The sequence below is a fragment of the Eleginops maclovinus genome, chromosome 20 (assembly GCF_036324505.1).
Source record: "Eleginops maclovinus isolate JMC-PN-2008 ecotype Puerto Natales chromosome 20, JC_Emac_rtc_rv5, whole genome shotgun sequence".
Taxonomy (NCBI): domain Eukaryota; kingdom Metazoa; phylum Chordata; class Actinopteri; order Perciformes; family Eleginopidae; genus Eleginops; species Eleginops maclovinus.
This window is the reverse complement of record NC_086368.1, coordinates 19,128,333-19,146,583: the sequence shown is the minus strand read 5'-3', so window position 1 is coordinate 19,146,583 and position 18,251 is coordinate 19,128,333. Positions and strand designations below refer to the sequence as shown.

The following is an 18,251-nucleotide window of genomic DNA, read 5'->3' as shown; positions in this document are numbered from 1 at the left end:
GTGTGTGTGTGTGTGTGTGTGTGTGTGTGTGTGTGTGTGTGTGTGTGTGTGTGTGTGTGTGTGTGTGTGTGTGTGTGTGTGCTACAATGAATACAAAGACCAGTATACTGCTACACCTGATGTCAGAAGTCCACAATAAATCCATTTGTACTTTTAAGCGTGTGGTGAGTCCATTTCCACTTTTTGTCTTTAGGATCTCTAAGATACTATGGTTCGACCAGTTTGGCCTGATATGAATCTGGTTTGAGTATGTGTATGTTTTTGGTAATATTTAATTCTAAGAGTGAGCTCACAAAACAGCATAAAAAGAGGGATGTGCTTTCATTAATCCCTGTAGGGAAATTATACAGCAGTGTAGGGAACGGTGCCTTGCTCAGGGACACCACGGTAGCACTTGGTCTTTGGGGGACTTGAACTGGTGACCTTCCAGTTCCCTGGCCAAGCTCCTAACCACTTGTGTGCAGACACATTTTTTTTCTCCAATTTGTGCCCATCTGTAAGACATGTTGCCTTCCCCTTAATCTGACCTCAGTCTGACCTGATGTTTATCATTGTTTCACTTTCCTTGCTTTGGAGGCTAAAATGAAAAAGAAAAATAGGATAAATCAAATAGAAATCAGAGAGTGAGCGCTGTTTTACTCGAAGCTCTGCCAAGCAGACATAGGTTATGGTATCTAACCTCCCACTTCGCCACACTTTGAAGTTTCATGAGTAAATTCAGTACCAACTGAGCAAGTGGGTTTTCAGATGCGAGTAGACTCTCGTTTCTGTCAAGATGGCAGTCCAGACCTCTGTCTGACACTTTGTGTGCACTTGGTTTTCCATTTAACTTGTGTGTGATCTATGAGCAGAAGGGGAAGGCCCTTTCAGGTAATTCTGCCAATAGTGGCTTCACACCACAGGTGTTGATTTCTCGAAGAGTTAGGCAGGCAGCTTTTTTAAACATTGCTGACATTTTTTTTTACTATTATTACTATTACAAATAAAGCCCAGCATGTACACAGCATGTCATTTTTCTATGTATTCATCATGGAGGAAAGACTGCATTTTTTTTTTTTTTTTTCAAAGAAATTGTGGCGAGTGTGAGGCAGACTTGCAGGCGGGCATATCTTTGTTTTAATCACTGACACTGAACCACATCCGGTTTTTAAATGAAGAGGTCAGGAAGTCACAAAGGGCTGTGCACTGACTCTCTCTCTCTCTTTCTCTCTCTCTCTCGCTCTCTCTCTCGCTCTCTCTCTCTCTCTGTCACACATACACTTTCATATACACAGCACAACTGTGATAACACGAATGGCTTACTGTGCAGAAAAAAAACATTAACAAAAAAAGCCAGCCTTCTTTTAAGAGGAAATACTCTGCAACATATCTTTGTTGTCAGGATGTTAAGGCAGCAGTAAGACAACCTAATGTCTTAAGATGAGCTAAATTAAGCATAATCAGCTTTTTTAAAGGGCACATATTTATATATACCTACATGCAGCTCACTTCACTTACTTATAATTAAAAAAGGAGCCACTTTTGTTTTATAGCAACCAAAATAACTTCCAGCAACAATGTGACAATATCAGAAAGTGTTTCCAACAGTAGTTTTGTTGGAGCAAGTGTCTCTCTATGTCACTCTGACATTAATGGTGTAGTTCTCACCCTCATAGAGGGAGCATAGTTTTTATTTAAACAGAGAAGATAAAGCCTCAGAATGCAGCGAGGCAGGTTTTGTCTTTGTCTCTCACTTCATAAATATACCAGAACAGCTTCTGTGTTTGCTTCTCTCATGCCCTTAACTAGTCCTCACCTTGTAAATGTTCTTTGCTTGACAGTTAAATGAGTAAATGTGTAGGCGTTTACAGAGGAGTCCTGTACCCCCTCGGAAAATTGTGATGCTACTGCATACTGGCAGGGTCTATTCTGTCTTCAGCTCTCTGCATTCTCGTTGTCTTTTTGTTCTCAGTATTTTCACTCGTTTCACTTTCATGTTTCTTGATAGAAAGCTACATTTCCTAAATTCAATGAAAGTCCACATTTAAAGGTTCAAAAAGAACTTCAGACACTCTCATAAATCCATGTTTGGACACAATTTGATGCTGTCCTGAAGATATATGAAAGTTACAAAAACATTTCATTGGTTTTGCAACTTTGTCCCTGAAGGAAAGATTTCACATCTTTCGGTTTGAGTTATTTTTTTCCTGAACTACTCCTTTCAGACTTGGCGAACTATAGTATTCTCTCTCGTGACGTTCACATTACATTATATTATGATTCTTGATCAAACTGTTGTTGGTAAGTCTTTTCTTCAACCCACTCCCACTTCAATTAATATCTTTGTTCAATTAAAGATCCTTAAAGCTTTTGCTTGAAAAGGTTGTTATTCCTTACTCTATTTGTCGGCTTGTACACAAACATACACACACCGTCCCGCCTCGTTAGTACAGAAGCTTGCCAGACCTGCCTGCCAGTTTGCCGTTGGCCTTTTGTCATTATGTCATGACTGAGGCAATAGCTAATAGAAAGCACTCCTACACGCTATACTTTTACCTGGCAGACGAGTTTTGACATGTGGATATCTGAGAACTGGCAAGAGACATCAGCATACATGTCACGCACATACTCACACACACATGCACAGACATCTCTGCTAACACAATACACACTGCATAAACCTTACTAATCATCTGTCACTTTTTACAATGTCTGACAGGGTGTTTGCCCACACAACACTCACAGATACAAACATGTTGTATTCAATGGATTTTCTTCAACAGTGTTTCACCCAGGAAACAAGTTACAGTACAAACTTGTTTTTACCTTTGATTACGACATGATTTAAGTACTAAGGTTTAACTGCTGACTGCAGCCGCCTACCTTTTTTACTCTCTAACTGGTCTTAAATAGCCTGCAGAGTACAGAGCATGCATTTTCAATTTTTCTTGAAGCCTCTAGGGTGCAGTTTGATTTCTGGTGGGGTCTTGGGACTCACTCTGTCACCCCTCTTGACTTGATCTCTTTCCCTCTTTAGCTCTCTCTCCCACTATATTTCTGACTTCTTATTATAACTGGATAACCAGGACACAAGTCGCTCTATTGCTTCATCTATTTTAGGTTTGGATTGACTGGCAATTGACCAACAAATGGAAAAATAACCAGGTTTCTCTGGTTATTAATAGTCAGCATATTCCCCCTCTGCTGCTTCCAAGACAGTGGAAGCTGCAACCTGCGAAAACACAAATACATACACACACACACACACACACACACACACACACACACACACACACACACACACACACACACACACACACACACACACACACACACACACACACACACACACACTCTTTCTTTCTCTTGTTCTGAAACAATGTCACAGTCAGTGTGAATTTTAAGTGGATCCCCTACTTATTTTTGTTGCCACGGTCGAACAAGTAAAAAGGAAACAATAAGTAGCTGAGAGAAGAGGATGTTTGCTGCACATGGATGTTTTGCCAAGTAATTTGGAGCCATTTCAAGCCCTACCTGGTGCTGCTGTGCTATCCGACTATTGCTATTTTAGTTATGGGTTGTTGCATAATTCATGTAATTCTTTGTTACATATTTTTCTAAATCAGGCACTCGAGGTTGATTAGAGGAGGTTTATTTTGAGACTCGTGTTGGTTACAAAAGGTTGTTTGGCAGGCAAGGCGGTTCAGTGTACAGACCTTTTACTCAAATAATTATTTATACCCAAGTTTGTCTTTTCCTTTTCACAGTGTCTTTAGTTTAAATCAAGGTCAGGATCCAAGCATGGCTTCCTCCTTTTTTTTTTTTAAAGAAGCGTGGGAAAGTTTCCAGTATTGTAATTCAGAAAAAAACTTACAGGATGCAGACTTTTCCAAAGAAAAATTATCTGATAATATATCGTATAATAAATATGATTTGAGACTTTTAAATCATAATCATAATGATTAAAAACTCACAACTCAAAATCTTTTAAGGATAATTCTAGTTAATTTTCTTCTTTTCATCTTCCATGAAATCTTAATGACAAAAATCAGATTATTGTCCAAAGCCTGGTGTATCTTATTCCTCTGTGTCACAGAGCTCCAGTGTTGACCACTAACTGTGAAAAAAAACCCCACATAATTCACACAGACGCACTGGGGGGGCATTGGTTCCTTCATTACGGTGAATATTGGCATTGGTTCTTTAGACACCGTCCTGCCTTATTGAAGACTCACTAGAGTATCAATCATGTAGTAATCCACAGTATGAATTAGTCCCCAATACATACAGGAATTACTACTTGTCAAATATGCTAAAAAGAGCAGTGAGCTATTTTAAATACTTTTGGAAAACTACATTTACATTACGTTTCACAATTTTTAAGATGTGCATCTACAGTAGGAAAAATGGGATTACGGTTTAATACTGGAGGCAAAAAACATCAACAAGATCTTCTACTGATTTATCCATCTCCAAACAACTTTGTACAAACGCTACCCTGATTTTAGGGCACTGTTTGCTTACGTGTGGACTCTAGTAACCTCTGATGATTGGACTTTGACTACCTCAGCTCATTCCTTTCTCCAATAATGTGTTACCATCTAAGTTAGTTATTAGAAAGATTAAAGAGCTTTCATTCATTTATATCAACAAAAAACTGAATATCTAGAGTGGGCTGTGTGTTTAAAAAATAAGTTTCAAAGACTTTCTAAATGTTTATTTAGCTAATTCTTCATACAATATTCAGCTAAATATCTCTCTGAACAGCAGAAGTGTATGATGCTAGTGCCATTCTTCTTCCTATGAAAATCCCAGGAAAACAGCTAAATCAACAATAAAATGATCTTACAGTATTTTCTGTGGATCAAAGACTTTTAAAACACACCAGGGAGCCACGCAAGTGCCCATGCTGACATGCTTCTTCATTATGATGAACATGGGTGTCATTTCCCAAGTGCATTGTCCTGCTGCGATAAAGACTGCATCAAATCCACAGCAAAATATAGTGTCTGCTTTTTATATTTATTATTTGGCCTACTGTTCAACAAAACTATAAACATGTGACCTGTTTCCAAAGATTTACAAACAAGAATAAAATCTCTAAAAGTTAAAAGCTCTCTAATGTGTCATCAATTTTCCAGGCCACCACAGATCCTAAATAACAATCAGTAACACATTTCAACACTCAGAAGGAGCAGTCCTTCCCTCTTTAAAAGCTAGAATCCTACATCCTTGGCCCCAGACAGACTGAGGCTCAATCTGTCCTGCTCTCTGTGTCCTTTGTTGGGCAATCACATGGCGAGCCACCCAAACAGCAGCAGCAGGAGTAGATGTTTTGAGGAGAAAAAGACTTTCCTCATTGCCAGAGTTCGCCTTGTACTCGCTGTGACACAGTCCGCCTCCCTGTTTAACAGATAACAGACCTACTGTAGGAACACACTCATGATGGTTTGGATTGGGTGTGAATGTAGGAGTATGTTTTGCGCTTTTTTGAACAAACTTATTTTATCATTAATGTTCAACGCAGCATTCGTTCGTCTAAATATATTTATTGTCATCTCCTCTGATTCCCTAATCTTCTTTATCTCATTCTGTCTCTCCGAGTTTTCCTCTTCCTCCCCTCCTCTCTCTTGTTCTTTTAGAGTTGTTTTCTTTTAACAAGGCCACATACGGTCTACAAAGAATATTGCATCAGATGTAACTTCACTGCTTCCTCTCTCTCCGCAGTAGACATGGTCGACACGCAGCAGCTCCTCTCCTGGCCTGTTAGTTTTAGTCTGAGCGCCGTAGACCTGTCTGAGCTGGACGACAGCTCCCACTCCCTTGACATGAAGCATTTATCCACGTTAGACTACGCCTCCATCTCCTCCTCCTCCATCCAATCCTCCCTGTCTCCCCCGCTTGTATCCTCCGTCTCCTCTGCCGGTGTGCCCTATGACCCCAGTCCGCCGCAGAACGAAGAACAACTGACCAACATGGAATACACAAACATGCACAGCTACAGGATGGAGGCAGACACGCACAGTGAGTACAGCCTGAGTAATGAAGGTATAAAACTAATGATCCAGTTTCTTCATGCTTATTAAATGCTCACAAAGCTTAACAACACAATTCAGTTGCAGAAGATTTAGAAACTGAGTGGGCATAAGACATTTTTTATGAGAAAACACTTACAATACACATAAAAGTCACAACATTTAAAGAGTTGCTTGAAATATTGATTTGTACCTGTGCTTAAAAACAGAAATGGCCTATATAGTGCTATGTTTAAATAATAATAAACATGAATATAGAAATAAGAGGTGAAGTAATAAACTTTAAATTTTCCATTTGTTGTCCGCCTGTGTTTTTATTTGCTATCAGATTTGATAAAGCTGGAGCCAGAGTCGCCGCCACAGTACTCTGACAGTCCCGTGTTCTCCAAGCTCACGGACGAAACGTCGGCGTCAGCGCTCAACATCGAGTGTCGTGTGTGTGGAGACAAAGCTTCAGGGTTTCACTATGGCGTCCACGCCTGTGAGGGCTGTAAGGTAGGACTGAAAAATATCAGATGTACACATGAAAATGAGATGTATAATCAAACTGGGGATGTATAATCCATGTTTAAAACTGTTGATTACATCAGGCTATGGCGGCAGCTAGCAACTATATTCATAATTTAATAATCTGTAGATTGTTTTCACAATTAATCAGGTTCACTTACATGTTTTGTGCAGTTCATACCCAAATGTATAAAATTCACTACACTAAAAGACAAAGAAATCTGGCTTTCTGTCGATGTCAGCTCTTCATTTTACATCAAACTCAGCAGACTTCCTCCTGCTTGTGAGGCTACAGATATCTCCAACTTGAGAATATATTATATGAATGGGTAATTTTACTAGTGGCATAGCTTGAGTGTCAGAATTGTTGTTTGGTTTTCAAAGGAATTGTTTGGACAAAATCATTTTTTTTGTGTCTTTATTTCTTTCTTGTCTTAGTAATTCTGGCCAGATGCATATTATGGTTTATATTGCAGTGCACAGCATTGGATAATACAATAACAGCTGTTCTCAAAAAGTAATTATACGAAACATGAATAAAAATGATAATGATGCCACCCCATATTTTTGTCAGAAAATTGTTAAGTTTTGTTTCTATGACAGTCTTTCATTTTCTGTCACCATGTGTCACTCTCAGGTGAAATGTGTTGGTGGAATAAATAATTCTGTAATGCATTGTTTTCATCTTTTTGAAGTCTGTCAGTCTAACCACAAGCCCCATACACTTTCCACTCTGCGAGGGCTCAGTACAAGCTTTTGCTTCTGCAGACGTACGCCCAGCCCACTTAACTCTCTGTGTGTTTGTCTGTCAGGGTATAAATAACTAATAGAGTGTGGGGGAAGTTTCACACATATTTCCATTTTCTCTGAAACATTGAGAGGTAATAAGAAGAGGAGCTGTTGTATGGTGACTGTCCTTAAAAGACATGTTAGATGGATTTTCAAAAAAAAACTCAGTATGCTTTTTTTTGTTTGTTTAGTTTCTAATTAATTCTTAAAAGCTACTATACATACAGTGATTCTTTCACAGTCAAAGCTGTTTGCAGTATAAGAAAATTCCACCCTAATCCAAAAAGTTTTAAAAGAATAATGTTATTTGGTCCGATTAGATATCTTAAGAAACATTATAGCGATACTTAAAAGTACTGCCTGTGCAGCCAAAGCCTGAGATATCTACTCTACTCTATCTACTACTTTATTACCAAGAGCACCGGCACTGAGGTTTATTTTGACTCTATATCACACACACTGACCTGCTGCCATAAAAACAGTACAATCCAAAAGCCTAAATTTCAAGTATCAAGTTAATTATTCTCCTATGCATAAACAAGAACCAATCTCAGACTCCCTACAGCAATTAACCTTAAACTATAAACAATTAAAATCCTGCTGGTGACAAAAAACAAGAGTCTGTGACATAAAATAAGTTTTTATTGTGTCAAGTGGCCAAGACCGTTTTAGTTTATTAGATTGTAATGTGAGATGATACAAACTCACATGTAAGATAGCATGCTCATTGATAAGATCTATTAAAGAAGGTGTTATTAAAGGGGTATTATTTATTTTTGGTTTATGTATGAGCTCAGAAATGTGGGCACATTTTGTGCTAGAAACTTCACTCTTCCTTTGGCCAGCTTTGCTATAGTTCATCTTTTTCCTGTGTGAATGAATTAGTAGCTTGCAGAGCCTTGGCCCAATGTTGTAAATGTATATGCATAATGAGGAATTAATAGGTTTTTAATACTTATAAACACACTGATCGTTTTTGTGTGTTTGCTTCTTATACTACAGTATATACTATCCATCAAATACAATACAAACACATAATTAACACTACATTTGAAATGGCAGAAAGTTGAGTAGTTGAGAAACAGGATAACTCATTCTTGGTTTTGTTTGGTCCATTGGTTTGTTGAAAATAAGGGAAATACAGAATGTATCTAGGCTTATCCCTTATACAATAATACTAAACACAACCACTAACTATCTTTACGACACTGTTAGAGATTAGATTTACTACAAGATAAAAGGCTCTTAGTCTTAGTTACACTGTCCCTCAGAGGCTGAAAGAAAGTAAGGTACAGCGGTCATTGTTCTGCTAAAGTCTCAGGGGAGACTCACCAGAAGAGGGGGTCAGCCAAGCAGGCAAACACTTAATTGTTTCAAACCAGCAAACATTCTTTATTAAGGTGGAGCCTTGACCCCCTTTGACTTCCTTCTTCTTTAAATATCCTACAAATAAAAGAGGAACATCTGTGGATCGTAGAACTGCAGATGCCAAACACCCCAGCTTTCACGTGTTTTAATCCAAGAAACATACAATTGAATTCCACTTGTAAAGCCCTCTGGTTTTTCTATTCATCTCTCCATTAGCCCTCTTAGTCAGCATAGACAAACACCACAGCCGTCAACAAACCTGTGTGTAGGAGTGTGTGCTGGCAGTTTGAGCATGGCTACATAGTTACTAGCTGAGATAAGCTCAAGTCTTATGGGTCTTTTGGTCCTAAGGTTGAAAACACACAAATCCATCTCCACACTCTTGGGCAGATTGATTGACTTCCTCACAGATTAGAAACAACCAGGTATCTAATCTGAATCAGTCAATAGATGCTCTGTGGAGCACCTACACAAACCACAAACTGAAATCTGATGATGCTTTATTGTTGTGTATAATTAAAGCACAGGCACTGCTAGGAACACCTTTTTTCTTTACTGATCTCCTTCCATATTTGATTTGCAGTCAAAACTGGTTTATTAATCCTGAATTTTTTTCCTAATTTTATTCAGTTTCTGTACTATTAAAAGCAGCAAAATATGAAGAGCATATGTTTAACAAAGTGTGATAACTTAAGTGAAGCTATCTGACCTAATTGTCTCTCTTATCTGTCTTTAAGGGTTTCTTCAGACGACTATCAGGTTAAAGCTGGTGTACGATCATTGTGATCTTCACTGCCGCATTCACAAGAAGTCACGCAACAAATGCCAATACTGTCGCTTCCAGAAGTGCCTCAATGTCGGCATGTCACACAACGGTAAGATAGTAATACTGACACACCTTTTAAAACACAGTGTACAATCACAGTACGTATGATGTGTTTGATCCGTAGATTAAGCCTAAATACGAGAAGAGAACAAAAATTCAGGTTCTGTAAGTTCAGGTTTTCTTATTTTCAAGCAACTTCATTTACGCTCACTTTAAATAAGCAGATATAGGTCAGAACGCAAGTTCTACTTTGAAATTGTGGCTCAGGAAACATCTTCTTGCAGACCAACTCTTTTGATGCCCTCTAGACACGTGAGATACACTTTAACCACACTGCTGCCCGTTTTGGTCTTTGAGGTGTGATGGTAATACATGCAGCATCAGCAGATACACCACTGCTGTATATATTGTCTGTTGCTTCCTTTGTGGTTTTCGACCTGTATGTATGTTTCAGTTCCCATCGCTCACGCCATGTGCCTGCCAGCTCAAGGTTATTATTGAAAATGAAATATGGTAAAGGCTAACTTTCTACTTAATGTCCAGTTTCTCTCAACATCTTATTGTCACAGTAATGAAAACTGTGGTGAATTTGACAGAATTTGCTAAAATGGATTTTTTTCTTTTGTGGTCCTGAACAAATATTCCACCTTAAAAATACCATAAGAGTATTCAAACAATATCTTTAAATACATTATAAGCTTCTAAAATTGGTACAGTAAAGAACATTTGCTATGATCTTTCTTTATAACACGTTTATCTGCCTTCAAAGTGACAGTGCAGTTGTGTTTTGTTAGCCTTTGATTGGAAAGACTGTAGCATGTTTTCATATGAAGGGCTCACTGTGCCTCTGCAGGTGAGTTTCAGCATAGACCTGAAAACAGTGTGGGCGTGCACAGGTTGTGATTGATTGACCTGACTCTTCAAGAGTGAACCTGTTAGGGAGGGAAAACTTGAAACTTTCTCTCTTTTGATATATGAACTTTATGACCTATGACATTTCTGAGCATAGTTGTGCACAATTTTAATCTTAAAGTCTGTTAGTAAACATTTGAGAGAACCTTTTTGGTGGGGACCCTCCTATTTCTAAACTGCTGCTTGACTCTTGCAGTCTGTCTGAGATTGTTTTCATGGAGTGTATTTGTTTTGAGCATGGGCTTTCCAGTTAGAGCTTTTTGTATGGAATTTTTGGAAGTTTGACTCCTAATGTTAGCCATGAATTGCTTTTGCTTGCTGGGAGGTATTATCTCATCTCATGGTGGTGGCAATACTGTCATGTTTGCTTCCCCTGAAACACAAATGTTAGTGTGTTTGTCTTTTAGGCTGACCTTAAGGATAGGTGACTGTTCGACATTGCAAAGGCTTACACACTGTAAGGCTGCGTGGGCGTTATAATCTGCATATACCAGCTACACAATGGATGTCAATCCACACATCGTCTGCCCGGCTTAACACGTTATTTCTAGTTTAAATATATAGTATGTTGGTTGAATACAGATTATGAAGCAAGACACTGGTTTCCCAACCAAAGTGAGCATAATTTTTTTTGTATCCTAGATTTATATGTACTTTTTTTACATGAATGAGTCAAACTGCTATAATAGGATAATAGGTTTATACATAAAACTGCATTAGTTGGTTTCTTCCTGCCACTTTATCTTTCTCCCTGTCTCCTCCTTCTCTTGTATCACGCTACTGTTATTTCATAAGGTAGAGCCGGTTCTTTGAACGTTTGCTCTGTGTGGGTTTTTAATTTATCAATGATTGTCATCTCAGAGTGCATAAACCACAACTGATTTCTCCAACTTGCTGTGTCACCACTGTGGGCTGGTTGCCAGTTTGTGGTGGGGCAACTTTAGTTTGTATTCATTTGCTTAAGGTGTGCAGTCATCGCCGGTCAGCATTACCTGACATAAACCCTACCTAAAGTAAATAAGTTTTGATATCCTTCACAAAAACAACCTATGCACTTAAAATGGACGCGGCTCTGTTGCAGGTTATCTGTAAATGCTCAATGTAATAAACCTGCAGCAACAGATGGAGAAAGGGAAAAAAATAGACTTGTGTCAATTCGTGAGATCGGTTTGCAGGGTTTTTAATGAGCTGCGTAAACATCCATACCAATAAAAAAAAAAACACAAGCTTATTATTAAAGAGAACTACATATAATAAGTACTTGATCAGACACGCCTCATAAAATCACAGGAGGAACAGTTGTTGTGTGCCAATGGATTTTTCCTTTCACTGAATGATGGAATGAGCTGCGACTAGAGAAGTTGTCTGAGCAGTCGTTGCATGTCACTTAAATTGAGAAAGCTTTAATTTCCCTGTGATTCCCTAAAAACGTATACAAATTTCACCCATCTGAAATTAAATTTTCCATATCTTATTGCCATTAATTATATAATAATTTTCGCTCTTAAAGTGTTTGCTGTAGATAGCAGCTCATTTTGTGTACATTAGCTGGTCGATCTGGTTCATTGATCACTTTCCAAACATACCAGATGTGATGAAGAAATTAAACAACCATGGCGGCATCCACTAAAGCTCACTTACATTGGATTTAAGAGTAGAATAAAGTAAATATTTAAGGTAGGAAGAGGCAAGAATCCAAATGTAAAACAATTCTACGGCTGTTTAACTTCATGTTATAAAAAATCATATAATGTACTGTAGTGTATATACATTCATTCCAACACCACGATGCTAAACTTTGTGAGTCGATTTTGTGAGCCTGCAGTAACGTCATGATTTTGATGTGAATGTAAAATGGAGGCTGTTGTTCCGGATAATTGTCTGTTTTTGGAAACTTGACAGGAGGAGGATAACCCTAAGGGTTTGTTGTTTAACTTGTAAATGTGTATTCTGTAGTAAAAATCGTGTTTACAGTGTGTTCCTGTGTGTGCTTTTATGTACTGTATCTGTTTCTATGTGTGTCCATTTGCGCACTAATGTGTGTTTCTGTCTGTCGGTTTTCTTCCCCAGCCATTCGCTTTGGCCGGATGCCTCAGGCGGAGAAGGAGAAACTTCTAGCTGAGTTCTCATCTGACATGGTGCACATGCACCCGGAGGCGGCAGATCTGAGGGCTCTGGCCCGGCATTTGTACGAGGCCTATCTTAAAAACTTCCCCCTCACCAAGGCCAAGGCCAGGGCCATCCTCTCTGGGAAGAATGGAGACAACGCGGTAAGCACTACTGCCTTAAATCTATTTCACTACTATTTCTTTTTTAAAGGTGGGGGAGTGCTGCATAATGCCTGCAAAAGCCAAATACCTTTGATTGAATTTTGTATTGGAGGAGCGCTTTGAGCCGAGTGGTTAAAGCACATGCTATTTAACCGCAGCGTCCCGGTTTCTATTCCAGCCTTGGGTCTTTTGCTGCCTTGTCACTCCCCTCTCATTTTCTCCCCTGCTTCTAGATCTGTCAGGTCAAATAAAAGCAGAAACGGCAACAAAAAAAGGTCCATAGTTCAGAAAATATGTTTAATATCAGTCTGGGAATTATCATAAGAAATCGAAACACCAAAAAGCACATCATTTGTACATGTATACTATTGATGATGATTAAAAAATGTAAGAGTATATCAGAATTTGATCATCATCAAAATCATTTTCAAAAATCACATACAGGGTATACAAACGTATTCTTAAAAAGTATTCTTGACGATGAGAAATTCATTTTCATTTGAATCATATTTCACCACAATTTTCTCTCATGCGCACTTTCAAGTTTGAATCAAGCTATTTTGATGTTTGCTCCCCTTATTTCCCATTAGGTCTTTTCAGGATGTTAATGCTACTCAAACAGGAAAAGTGGATTGAGTGTTCTTTACATGCCTTGGCTGTAAAGTACATCAGATTACAGCGGTCAAACTATGCAACAGGATATATACAGTAATGACTTCAACATGGCTACTTAACATGTCAAACTAACTCATTAAGACATTTGGTAATTTATCCAATGGACTGTAGGAAAACATGTTGGACACAAGAATGAAAATGTGAGATATCATCTATAACTGTGTAATGGCTCATAAGGTTTTGCAATATGAAATATCAGTATTCTAAAGAGACCTAATCAGCAAATCCACATCAACCTAAATGCAAGTGGCAGACTTGAAAAAACTGTGGTGTATATTTAATAATGATCAACAGCACATTTCAGATGATGACTTTAGTCTTGTGGTTCATCTGAGAACTACTGTTGTGAAACCGTTATTAAACGTATGTCTTAAATAAGGAACAAACAAATGTCCTTCTTCCTTTGCAAATATTTGAACATAAAATGTGATGGTAAAATGGCCAGCAGCTTTTGATTGGTGCAGCTAAGCAATGGATCAAGCACTTAAAAAGATATTACCATTTCATTCAATTATAGCTTGGATTTGAAGAGTGTGCAGTGAAAAATGCAAATTATACAAAATACCAAATGCCTCAAAATGAATTAGAATTATAACTCTGAAACTTTTTTATCTTTCCTCTTTTTATTTCTGAGTGAAGTCAGATGAGTTCATGGTCACTGCGCCTCTCTGCAGCCGGATTGTTTTGACTGTTCGCTTCAGAGATAGCAGCCACATGGAACTGCATAATCTGTTGGTTTGAGGAAGTCTTGGTTTGTTTACTAAACCACAGCAAACCTCATGAAACAAATTGGGAGTCAATTATTTTCTCTTTAGTAGAATATTTACAATTGTTTACGTGTGGGGCATGGATACGAGTTGATTTTTAATCAACATTTAACTCCAGATGCACCATTAAAAATAAACCAACTGAACTGTTCTTAACTAAATACTGACTTGCTAAATGTCTTTTTTAAACCAACATCCAGCTTAAGTTAGCGACTGTTACTCAGCTTACTGTTCACCAGTTAAGTATGTAAAAAGGAGCAAGGGTGCATTTTAATCAATACATAGGAATTCAACCTCCGTGTTGATAGAGAATAAATGTGTCTTTCTTTTTCAAAAGTACTAAGTACTAAGTGATTTGTTTTCAAAACGGGGCTATACAAACTCAGATTGTACTGTGTGTAAATACCTTCCTGCACATACTGTATATAAGTGATTCCGTCACATTCTGAATTGTTTGTTGTAATTCCCTGTCTCTGTCTTAATCCTTTCCCCGCTATGAAAGGAAGGTTTGAGTAAATGAATGGTCCTATTCATCATTCAGGCCAGTGCATGTCTTTGCCAGTGTTTCAATAAAGAGTTAGAGCAACTTGTAGTTATGCTTCATTTACCTGGAAATGTTGTTTTTGTCCGCCTCTGACTGCAGATTTATTTACTTTGTCCATCAGAAGTATGAGATTTGTGGTGTTTGCCTTTTCTGGTCTGATGAATGAGCCATGATCAAAGTGCATACACAGTGCATTACATAGCTCACGTGTCCTCAGAAAACCTGCGAGGAGCTGCTGTTTCATTTATTTTCTTCTCCCATCCATTTCCACCGGCTCTTTCTCACCCCCAATCATCTCTATCTTTTTTCTTTACCTGCAGCCTTTTGTCATCCATGATATGAAGTCTCTGATGGAAGGAGAACAGTTTATTAATTGTAAGCAGATGCCCATAAAGGAATACCACCAGCAGCATCAGACATCCCCCCTAACAGCTGGACTTGGAGGTTAGAAACACAATAACGTCATGATGAGGAGATGCTATAAAGTCTGTTTTTGTGTAATTTTCTTTCTTATCAGTAAATATCGATCAAACCCAATAATTAAAATGTACTCTCACAATGTTACCTTCATGTTTATCTGCCTTTACACTTTGGCTGCTCTTTGCACGCTCAACTGAAACGCCTCATAAGGGACTACGGTTTCTTTCTATGCATATCTCATCTGAATTCAGGCATCACAGGAGCTCACCAAGGGTCAGAGTATGGCTTTCTGGGAATGACGAGCATCAGCGGTGAGGGACCCCAAGACGCTTTGGAGCTGCGTTTTTTCCACAGCTGTCAGTCACGTTCGGCCGAAGCAGTGAGAGAAGTTACGGAGTTTGCAAAGAGTATCCCAGGATTCAGCGAACTGGACCTTAATGATCAGGTGAGAAACATGAAGACTGCTGCTAATCCATTCTGTCATCTAAGTATGTGAAGTTACTTACAAACTATCAGTTCAAATGATCTAATGAACGTCAACCCTTTACCTTTTTCCAGGTAACTTTGTTGAAGTACGGTGTCATTGAGGTCCTAATCATCATGATGGCGCCTCTGATGAACAAAGACGGGACCTTGATCTCCTACGGACAGATCTTCATGACTCGGGAGTTCCTCAAGAGTCTCAGAAAACCTTTCAGTCAAATGATGGAGCCCAAGTTTGAGTTCTCAGTCAAGTTCAACACGCTGGAGCTGGACGACAGTGACATGGCGCTTTTTCTGGCTGTCATCATCCTCAGCGGGGGTGAGTAGTGTTCCTACAGGATATGTTTTAGATGTCACAAATCATAATTGAGGAGTTAAGAAGTTTAATTTAATTCCATTCTCAAGTCTGTCATTTAACATGAAGCTGCAGCCGCCAGAGTAAGTTACATATTAGCATTACAGTCTTTATGTTAAAGGAATAGTAGAGAGATTGGTTGCTACAAAGCAGCGGATCAGTGGAATAAAAAGTTATTTCATGATTGTTTCACAGTGGTGACATTGTAAAGCACAAATAAATAAACTCACACCTCCGCACATTTTAAATTTTGCGTGTCAGTTAAACTGACAGACCAGTGGTAGCACACAGCATGTAGAGACAGGGGAAACACCGTAACATATTAAAACACTCAGCAATTTAACAACAGTTTTCACGCTTTGAAGAAAAATTAAGTGCATTAATGTAGATGTATTTTCTTTTCCTTCTCAGGTTGCAAAACAGCTCACTTTTTATCTATTTTAACAAAGACGAAAAAGAAAACATAGTTGAGGTTCACAAATAACCACAATTACAACATTGCAAAACTTGTTTTCTTCATGTTTTCCTGTTGTTTGCTGTTATTTAATTTAAAAAGACAGCTACTTCTCAACGAGGCATAATGTCATTTACACTCTTGTCACTCTAACTTTTCAATATTAAAGTAAAGTCTTTTGAGGCACTTATGGTTCAAAATGTAAACTTTTTTGATTGTGTGTAACAGCAAACCGACTTCCCTCACACACTCGGTGGTCTATTATTGCTGGTTAGCGTGAGGCCACTTGATAAAAGTCTGGCCTTGAACCTGATGAGGGAAAAAAAATTGGAGATTCAAGTAAATTATTTATAGAAATGACAAAGATTAGAGCTTGCAATAAAGATAAGAAGGCTTTGTAAATTGCAGTAACACAGGTAGGTCAGGTAATAAGGGTCAGCTAAATTAAGGGCTTTAATAGATACTTAATCTGTCACGAATCTGTCCCTGATTTATCCTCTCTCTGTAACACATGTAGACCGTCCGGGCCTTCTGAATGTGAAGCCCATCGAGCAGCTTCAGGAGACGGTGCTTCACTCGCTGGAGCTACAGCTGAAGCTGAACCACCCCATGTCTCTGCAACTGTTCGCCAAGCTGCTGCAGAAAATGACCGATCTGCGTCAGATCGTCACCGACCACGTCCACTTCATACAGCTGCTGAAGAAGACGGAGGTCGACATGTGCTTACACCCTCTGCTGCAGGAGATCATGAAGGACTTGTATTAGGATTCAACGGGTGAAAAAAGGACAAAGTGGGGACAGAGAAATAAAAGAGAGATTAAAGAGATTTTATTCTTAAAATCATGAGATGGGAAATTATGACAATGAAGCAGTTGGTGCTGCCGATGTGTTGAAATAAAGGGAGGTAGCCAGACTGGCTGACTGAAATTTTGAAAGATATCAGGAAGAACAGGAAATTAGAAATTTAGCAAAGAAAGACTGATTGTCTAGACAGCAGCGTGTGCGTTTAGCCACTGCTGAGCCTGGACGTTTTGGGAAAGAGTAGGCTGCCAAGTTAAATACCAAACTGCCAACTATTGCACCTATTTCTAACTGAAAAAGTTAAAAACTTTATTTTTGGTAACCCGAAGCTTAAAATGGTGAATGCTCAAAGCAGCCTGCTTCAAGTGCCTTCAGGAGAAATCACTGTGAATATTTTTACACCACGTGTCACACAGTGGAGTATGTGTTGTTTGTGTGCAGCTTATCTACATGTTGCGTTACAACCTTCCTAGGCAGCAGCAGTGTGTACATGCTCCAATACCTCTGAACGCACACAAATGCCTGTGTACTAACAAAACAATGCACAGTCTTTTTTTGTTTTTGGCATCAGGGTGAAGGTGCTATCTCTTTTAAATCAGCTTTATCCAAAGATAGAAATCAGATTAATGCCTGTAACATATTTTTGTCTCAGCCACCTGCAGAAACTGTGAGAAAGTGTGAAGCTAACAAGGCACATTCCTTTTTTTGTTTGATAAGAAACAGTATATGCCATATTGTGCCTTTAAGATTTGCTGTTTGACATATGTTTGTGGATTGAATGCAATTTAAAAAATGTATAATGTATATTATATGCTTATTTGTATGTTTTATTGTTGTATGGATGAAATTGTATGTATGCTTCTCATCCTTTTTTTAATTCTTAAAAAGTGGTTGAGTTATAATTTTATTATGAAATTATTTTTTTCTATGCAAAGTGTCTCCTATGTCTGATCAATCAGATTTTGTCGTGTTAAGGGATTGGGTGGGAGGTGTGCCAAAGGAATTGGATTAATACCAGTGGCGGGAAAAAATAAATTTGTTGTAAATAAAATATTTTCTAACTTTT

At 38.4% G+C, this 18,251-nt stretch overlaps 1 protein-coding gene across 1 annotated transcript in view; it reads left to right on the top strand.

Annotated features, from left to right (window-relative positions):
- pparg (peroxisome proliferator-activated receptor gamma) overlaps nt 1-18,251 on the top strand; it is a 26,953-nt gene extending 8,702 nt beyond the window's left edge. The window contains exons 3-11 of the mRNA XM_063910340.1: nt 5,707-6,003; nt 6,343-6,509; nt 7,334; nt 9,416-9,553; nt 12,487-12,686; nt 14,993-15,116; nt 15,344-15,537; nt 15,651-15,894; nt 16,902-18,251. Of these exons, the coding sequence (XP_063766410.1) occupies nt 5,707-6,003; nt 6,343-6,509; nt 7,334; nt 9,416-9,553; nt 12,487-12,686; nt 14,993-15,116; nt 15,344-15,537; nt 15,651-15,894; nt 16,902-17,149 (1,613 nt within the window). The 3' untranslated portion in view covers nt 17,150-18,251. The remainder of the gene's footprint in view (nt 1-5,706; nt 6,004-6,342; nt 6,510-7,333; nt 7,335-9,415; nt 9,554-12,486; nt 12,687-14,992; nt 15,117-15,343; nt 15,538-15,650; nt 15,895-16,901) is intronic.